This window comes from Tetrao urogallus (genome assembly GCF_951394365.1).
Source record: "Tetrao urogallus genome assembly, chromosome: 17".
NCBI classification, from domain to species: Eukaryota; Metazoa; Chordata; class Aves; order Galliformes; family Phasianidae; genus Tetrao; species Tetrao urogallus.
Genome location: NC_136830.1, coordinates 5,651,805 through 5,660,048, shown reverse-complemented (window position 1 = coordinate 5,660,048; position 8,244 = coordinate 5,651,805). Strand labels below are relative to the sequence as shown.

General features: G+C 56.3%; 2 protein-coding genes across 3 annotated transcripts; one reads left to right on the top strand and one right to left on the bottom strand.

Annotated features, from left to right (window-relative positions):
- Positions 1-770: 770 nt before the first annotated feature.
- On the bottom strand, positions 771-2,841 carry PSMD9 (proteasome 26S subunit, non-ATPase 9; the record flags this gene model as incomplete). 2 transcript variants are annotated; one of them, XM_079543764.1, is made up of 6 exons in its annotated part: positions 771-798; positions 1,099-1,187; positions 1,335-1,436; positions 1,974-2,161; positions 2,551-2,653; positions 2,728-2,841. In XM_079543764.1, the coding sequence occupies 6 exons, from the start codon at positions 2,839-2,841 to the stop codon at positions 771-773; spliced, it is 624 nt and encodes a 207-aa protein (XP_079399890.1). The 2 variants fall into 2 exon arrangements, with proteins under 2 accessions (XP_079399890.1, XP_079399891.1); XM_079543765.1 differs by having other exon boundaries at positions 1,335-1,427.
- Positions 2,840-6,808, top strand: HPD (4-hydroxyphenylpyruvate dioxygenase; the record flags this gene model as incomplete). The annotated part of the gene is made up of 14 exons (XM_079543657.1): positions 2,840-3,061; positions 3,636-3,662; positions 4,194-4,256; positions 4,535-4,639; positions 4,728-4,770; positions 4,842-4,924; positions 5,085-5,174; positions 5,264-5,367; positions 5,452-5,529; positions 5,629-5,791; positions 5,905-5,976; positions 6,195-6,317; positions 6,431-6,547; positions 6,698-6,808. 14 exons carry the CDS (start codon positions 2,840-2,842, stop codon positions 6,806-6,808), a joined length of 1,401 nt encoding a protein of 466 aa, XP_079399783.1.
- Positions 6,809-8,244: the final 1,436 nt, after the last annotated feature.

Genomic DNA, 8,244 nt, shown 5'->3' with positions numbered 1-8,244 from the left:
AACTTCCACAAGAACGGAGAGAGACATTACTCAGTTTTATTCATTGGGATGAGTATTTCAAAGTTCAACTGGAAACAACCTTCAAACAAGATCACCCAAACACCCCCCTGAAGTGTTTATACATCCTAAAATCAACTGCAGCAAATTAAAAAAAATGTAGGAGTACTTCAATACAATAGAAGACAGAGTTATAACCCCGATGCTTATTTCGTTAACTTAAAATAATTAGGCATTCCAAAAATGCTATCTTACTTAGTGACTTCCAACAGCTATGGTCACAAGGGAAAGATAAAGTACCAGATTTGCGCGTTTCTTCACTGTGATCTACTAAGTTAAAAAAAGAAAATATTGTTCCAGGACTTTTAATCCTATTTTACAAGATGTTCAGTGAGGAATTTCAAGGAGAAAAAAAAAAAAAAAGGAATGCCATGGTATCACCAAATAAAAGCATTTTATGCTCTTCCAAATCTGTATCAAGTGAAATCCAAGTTACACTCCAGCCTTACTCCAAACTGATGCAAGGCACAAGAGATGAGAAACCACATCCTGCAACTCTGTGAGTTGCTCCTCACAAACCAGCGCAATTCCAACTGCGTTAAGGCCCTGCTCCATTAGAATCTCTTCAGACTCTGCAAGCCCAGCCACCCAGAGGTCACAGCCTCTGAAACGCTCATTTCAGCAAAAACAAAGATCATGAGGCAAGCTTTCAAATCAAATCAGAGTCCAGAAAGCAGGCACAAGCTTCGTCTTTATTGTCTTCTGAGCAGTGGTCATCTCTGCAAAGGAATGATATTGCAGCTGAAAAAGAAGAGTGGAGAAGAAAACATTTGTTTCAGCTCTGAAAGAAGCTCAGATGATCTGATACTGTGAATCTATCAACCACAACCCTCCCCATTGGTCTCCTCTACTAGAGGAACTAGCCATTGAGATCTTCAGCCCCATACCCGTACTTGATACAACTCATCATCCCATATGACTACTAAACTGACAGCCCCAGCTCTCAGCTGGAACCTGCCAGTGAGACACATCACAGCTGGCTCTGCTGCAGGAAGCGTCTTGGGCTAGCAGGAGCCCCCTCTGCTCTGACTGGCAGCCTACCCCAGGAGGCCCTTCCCTGCCCAGCGCTTCGGAGTCAGCCCCAGGTGCACTTTCTTGCCATTGCGGATCACAGTCACACTCAGAGGTCTCTGGGAGAAATGAAAAAGAAAAGAAAGATGAGCTCTCTCACTTCCATTATAAGGCACCCGATGGCTGTGGCAGCTTCTCTGGCCATTCCACAGTAAATGCTCACTGGGAGAGGTAAGAGAATGCAGTTACAGCAGAAACAAACTTACCCCTTCACTGTGCTGTACTACTGTGGCAATGTTCTGCAGGCTCTTGAAGTTGTGCACATTGACAGAACCAAACTCCACAATCTCATCATCAACCTGAAGGCCCTGGACAGACAGAAAGAAGCTGAGCATCTGTGCTCTCTGATGACAGGTAACGCTGCCTGCTCACAGGAGACTTCTTCCAGCCACATAGGCTGTGCTAGGACACCATCCTTCTCAGCATTCAGACAACTGAAAAATATACCCTCTCCCTTAGAAACAAGTATGTACTCATTTCTCTGCCCTATTTCACAAGAAAAGAAACACTGAGGCTGCAATGAACATCAAGGCCATGTAAGAGCTGTGTGGTGCCATGACACAGCAGACAGCATGCACTTTCTGATCCCAACCCAGTGACACTGCCACATGTGGGCAGCTCCCTCCATGGCAGCTTTCAAGAAAAACTACACTGGTTGAGAAGGTGACTGAATATTTGACAAACACTTAAAATGAAGAAAGTGGGAGTGGGATAATAATAATAATAATAATCAGTATCTCACAGGTTATTCCTGCTTGTTAGCAGAGAAAAAAAGCAATGCATCCTCTATTTCCCCTCCCTAGGTCCAAAAGAAGCCCTCCCCACTGCCATCCCCAGCAAAGTACCGAGGTGCTGGCAGGAGACTCTGGAGTCACAGCATTGACTTTGGCGAAGGCGGGCGGCAGGCTCTGGCTCATGGCCTCAGCCCGTGCCTCCTCCTCGTCCCTGGCATGCTTCTCCTTCTCCCGGGCATGCAGCTGGTGAAGAGCCTCCTCCACCTGCTTCATCAGAGCCTTGTGGTCATTCTGCAGACCTGCGGGTGGCACCAAGCTCAGTAAGAAGCAGAATCGTAGCACCGCTATGGCTGGAAAGGACCAACACGGACCACCACAACCCACCCCAGCCCATTCCCCACGTCCCTCAGTGCCATGTTCCCACAGCTCTTCAACACCTCTCGTAACCCCCCACCTCCCTGGGCTGCTCTTTGGGAGAGGAAACGTATCCAACCTGCCTCCACCCCGGCGCAATGCCAACCCGTCGCCTCTCGTCCTCCCGCTGCCACCCGAGAGCAAAGGCCGACCCCCCCCCACACACACCTTCCTTTCAGCGATAAGTTCTTCCTGAGCCCCTCTTCGCAGCCCAAGGAGACCCGCACGCCGCTTCCCGCCCACAGCCAACGCCGAACAGCCCGGCCCCACTCACAGGCGATGCTGTGCCGCGCGGTGCGCACTTGGTACAGGTCGATGTCGGCCCGGGGGAAGCCCTCGGCGTCCACCAGCGGCCCGTCCATGCCCACGCCCTTTTGCTGAGGGGAGAAAGGCCGCGGTGAGGCCGCCGGCAGCGCCCCGAGCCCCGCGCCCGGCCCCGCGCCCCGCTCACGTCTTCCAGCAGCTGGTAGCAGGCCCGGATCTGCGCCTCCAGCTCGTCCTTGCGCCGCACCAACTGCTGCACCTCGCTCAGCGTCACGGCGCGGCTCGGCCCGTCCTCCGACATGGCGGCGGCACCGCACCGCGCTGCGGCGGCAGGAAGTGCATCACGGAGCGTGAGGGGGCGGGACCGGAAGTGCCGCTGTCGGTGGCGAGAACATTGGGGCGGGGCCAGAGCACGAGGGGGCGGGGTCACGGCGCTGGGGGCGGAGCCAGGGGGCAGCGCGTGGGGAGGCCGAGGTTATCGGTGCCGTGGGGTGACGGCGGGGATGGCGGGTGTTGTGGCGGTGCCGCGGGGTGATGCAGCTGTGCCGTTGCCGTAGGGTGGTGTGGGGACGGCAGCTCCAGGGCATTGATGCAGCAGTGCCACTGCTACATGGTGACACACCTGTGCCGTTCTGTGGAGTGACGCGGCAGTACCACCAGCAGGGTGATGGCGATGGCAGTGCCACGGGTCACACAGCAGTGTCATTGCCGTAGAGTGACAGCGTTGCGGCTGTGCACTGCTTGGGGTCACGCAGCTGTGCCATCCCATGAGTGGCAGCACAGTGTCATTGCCGTGGGATGACTTTGGCTGTGCAGTCGGTGACACCGTGCCACCGCCCACCTGTCCCACTGCCACCACTGCTGACCCCAGCACTGGGCAGTGCCCTCGGGACGGGGTGGAGTGGAGGAGGAGCACCTTTGCTGTATATCAGCCCTGCACTCAGGGTCACACTTTCTTTGCTGCTGCCACATTGCAGGGTCACAGCATGGTGAGGGCCGGGGAGCAGGCACAGAACTGCACTTCTGTGGGAGAAATTCCCTGCGTTTCCCCTCAGCCTCGCACCCCGCTCACTGCTTCTCCCACTTCTCTTGCAGACGACGTACACAGACAAAGGGGAAAAGGTGAGTGCCTCCCTGCTCCCTGCTCGGGTTTGCATTCCATCCTGTGCTCAGCACTGGGAGCCCCCTGGCTGCCCCGCGGTTCTCCCGGTGTGGTGGTGGAGAAGTGCTGGGTGCTTTGCTGCAGGTGAATCATTAATGCTGCGGGGTTAATGAGGGCATGCGGCAGGGTTGGGCTGAGGCTGCCATCTCCTTCTCTGTGACCCAAATCCCAAACCCCAAACCCAAACCTCCCACTGCACATTTCTATAGGACCAGATGCCCCTGGGCTCACTTCTTGGCTGATACCCGGATGCTTTGCAGCCACTTTGCTCCATGCAACCAGAGCCAACGCTGTGCCTTGTGCACAGAACAGCCTGCATGGAAAACACTACAAAAAATCATCAGGGCAGGGAGCCAGGGATTCATCCATGTCACTGGGGTGCACTTGCAGGAATTGCATTGGGAAGAATTCCATTTGGAGGAACTGTACCCAAAGGAATCGCAACCCACAGGAATTGCAGCACATACAACTTCTTTTCCCCTTCCCTTTAGCATCAGCGAGGCCGCTTCATCCACTTCCATTCCATCACCTTCTGGGTGGGCAATGCCAAGCAGGTAGGAGGCCGCAGGGGTGGTGGCGGTGGTCATTGGCTGCTGGGGGATGGCAAGGCTGTGTGTGTGTGCTGACAGCAGCCCTGGCCCGGGGCCCCGGCCTTGAGCCCTTGCGCAAGGGGGGGGTGGATGTCAGGGGCGTGCATGGGGCAAAAATGCAAAGGGAGAGCAAAAATGTGTCATGCTCCTCTGCACGCAGAGCGGGGTGAAAGGCTGTGCGGGGAGCAGCCAATGCCCCCACGCACACCGCACAGCCATGCACACGCCGTGCTGTGCCGCAGGCCGCCTCGTACTACTGCAACAAGCTGGGCTTCGAGGAGCTGGCGTACCGCGGGCTGGAGACCGGCAGCAGGGAGGTGGTGTCACACGTCATCAAGCAGGACAAGGTGTGAAGTGCTGCGGGATGCGCTGAGCACTGGTGGTGAGATCATTCCTCCCATCACCAACCCTTCCTCCCGTCCTCTTCCACCCCAGATCATTTTTGTCCTCTCGTCGGCGCTCAATCCAGGCAATGAAGGTAGGTCTGTAGGTCTGGGGCCGGGGGTGAGGGCGCTCTGCGGTGTCCCCGCTGACGTCGGCTGCCGGCAGAGATGGGTGAGCACATGGTGAAGCACGGGGATGGTGTGAAGGACGTGGCCTTTGAGGTGGAGGACTGTGACTTCATCGTGCAGGTAGGCAGCGCGTGCGAGGTACAGCGGGCGCCCTGAAATGGTGAGTTTGGGGGAAAAGGAGTGATTTTGGGGCTGCTGGGTATCATGGCCGCACGTCCCCACATTGGTGTGGGAAGGGCCCCGGGGGCATGTGGCAGGACGGGCACTCTCCTCTGCTCAGAAAGCCAAGGAGCGTGGAGCGGTGGTGGTGAAAGAGCCCTGGGTGGAGGAGGACAAGTTTGGGAAGGTGAAGTTCGCTGTCATCCAGACGGTGAGTGATGAGGGCACTGAGCCACCCCACATGCAGTGCAGTCTGCACATCGCAGCAATGGGCACAGAGCCTCTTCCTCCTTTCCGCAGTACGGTGACACAACGCACACCTTGGTGGAGAAGATCAACTACAAAGGGCTCTTTCTGCCTGGGTACCACGCGCCCCTCTTCAGAGACCCACTGCTGCCCAGGCTGTGAGTAGCACAGGGTCCCAATATGGGGATGGATCACACCACCCAACTGCCATCAGGGCTGAGTGCTGCCCCGTGTCCCTGCAGGCCAAGCGCCAAGCTGAGCTTTGTGGACCATGTAGTGGGGAACCAACCCGACCTCCAGATGGTGCCGGTAGCAGACTGGTGAGAGCAGGGCAGGCTGGGGGGAGGCCGAGGGCAATTAGCACAGAGCAGAGGTTCATTAGTGTGAGGGGCTGCAACATGGCTGCTGTGGGTGGGCAGGTACCAGAAGAACCTCCTCTTCCACCGCTTCTGGTCGGTGGATGACAAGCAGCTGCACACCGAGTTCAGCGCCCTGCGCTCCATCGTGGTCACCAACTATGAGGAGACCATCAAGATGCCCATCAACGAACCGGCACACGGCAAGAAGAAATCCCAGATTCAGGTGAGCACAGCGATCGGGCCGTCACCACCACCAGCACAGGGCTGGGGTGAAGGAGATGGGACGGGGCTGGCGCTGCAGCCACACCGGCACTGCAGTGAGATGTTTCCCTGCAGGAATACATCGATTACTACGGAGGGGCCGGAGTGCAGCACATCGCACTCAACACCCCCGACATCATCTCGGCGGTGAGTGGCCCCGGGGCAACCCCACTCAGGGACCTGTCACAGGGGGTGATGCCTCATGGTTGGAGTCCTCGTGTGGTGGCCAACTCCACGCTGGGCCCAAAGGGACAGAGTGGGACAGGTCCTCGTGCACCGCTCGGGACAATGAAATGGGGAAGTGTTGAGTTGCATCTCAATACCTCCTGTCCTCACGTGCCCAACCCAAAGCTCCTGGTTTGCAGATCACCAACCTGAAGCAGCGTGGCATGCAGTTCATGGACGTGCCATCCAGCTACTACCAACTGCTGCGGGAGAGGCTGAAAACTGCCAAGATCAAAGTGAAGGAGAGCATTGACAAGCTGGAGGTGAGTCCAGGGGCAGCAGGAGCTGGAGGTGGGTCGGGTGCAGCAGGGCGATGCAAGGCCATCCCCTTGTTCCTGATGGATCTCAGAGCTGTTTTCCTATTGCTTATCTCCAGGAACTGAAAATCCTAGTGGACTTTGATGAGAAGGGATACTTGCTCCAGATCTTCACCAAACCAGTTCAAGACAGACCCACGGTGTTCCTGGAGGTCATCCAGCGGCACAACCACCAGGTAGGTTGGAGGGTTTCACTGCTAAAAGTAATAGAGGTGGCCTTAGCATTGAGTGGCAGCCTGAGGACCTCACGGCACCCAGTGCCACCAGCACCACGATGCTGTGATGAACACTAAGGGCATAACGTGGGTAATGCCATCCTCCTACAGGGCTTTGGTGCCGGGAACTTCAAGTCCTTGTTCGAAGCCATTGAAATTGACCAGGATGCACGAGGCAACCTGACTGTCCTGAGCCCCAACGGAGAGACCAAGCGCATGTAGAGGCAGTGTGCGGGCTGCCAGTGGCACTGGGCCACGAGGAGCTGAATCACAAACAAAGTGGGAACTGGCTGTGCTTTGTCAACAGCCCAAACTTACACGTGACAAACAGGATGTTGCTGCCAAGCTGTGAGGGGCAAGGAAGGACCCAGCCCAGGCTTCACATGGGGAGGGAATGTGGCCAATGCCTTCACCCCAGCACAACCCCCTCCAAGCCCCCGAGTCCCAAATACAGCACAGACTCATGGCACACATGCAGGTTCAATCCTGAGTCATGATTTTAGGGCAGCCACAGCGTTCTAGAATGAGGTGAACAAAGGTATGGGCTTCGGCTTTCCCACCAGTGTAACGTGGCATTGCTCTGGGACCTGGCAACTCCTGAGCTAACAAAGGCTGGAATATCTCCAGAGTGTCTCCACGGATTGCTGGCTTTGTGGCCACTGCCCGCCCCCTGGGTGCTGTCACAGTCCTTGCATGGGGACTCTCCCCCCCACCATAATAAATCTGTCTGTCACAGCTGAGTGCTGCTGAGTCTGTGCTGCGGTCACTGGGGGCCAGGGAAGAGCTGAGGCTCCAGGACAGGAGCTGCTGTCATTGTGTCACACGCCTTGCTAATAAATACCTGCTGAGCGCGTCCCAGCCCTGGAGGTGCCCACGGCCAGCTGGATGGGGCTCTGCACACCCTGCTCCAGCGGAGGGCCACCAGCCCTTGGCAGAGGTTGGAACTGGATGGTTTTCAGGTCCTTTCCAACCCAACCATTCAATGATTACGTGAACCTCGAATGTTCCCTGTGGACCCGCAGACCTCGGAACATCTGAAGAACATCTCAGGGTGCTTTGGTGGCCCTGGGTCTCCCTGCTGACACGCACCTGCACTCTGAATCCTCACAGCACCCACTGCAGCTCCCTTCATTCCCAGAACGGAAGCAAAGCCCTGAATGGAGCCCATGGCTCAGGCTCGTAGGACACAGCATGAGCCCATCCATGCCCCCAGCTCCAATGCTGGCAGCACCATCTCCATGGGTCCCATCCCCCTTGTAGTCAGTAAGAGACAATCTAGGAGAAGACACAGCAGCACGAGCTTCTTTTCCTCCTCTATCAGCTGCTGCATCCACCTCTGCCCTGGGCATCTCTTTTTCCAAATCTAAGGCCAGAAAACACTGAAATTGGTATCTGTAAAGGTGGGATTCCATGCAGGCACACGTAGTGCAACTGCTCCAGCACCAGCCATGCATGGGGGCTTCACTTCAGTGCAGGGCTGTGTCAGAGCCTTAGTGCTAATGCAGCTTGAAGGTCACAAACTTGACCAGCTCACACACTTCCTCCGTGCCACAGCTGTGTGACGATGCTTCATGTCAGCTCCTGCCCGCTCTGATGGACACTTTCAGCTCTCCCAGTTCCCAGCACAGGTCCAGGAGCACAAAGCCCCGACTACACAT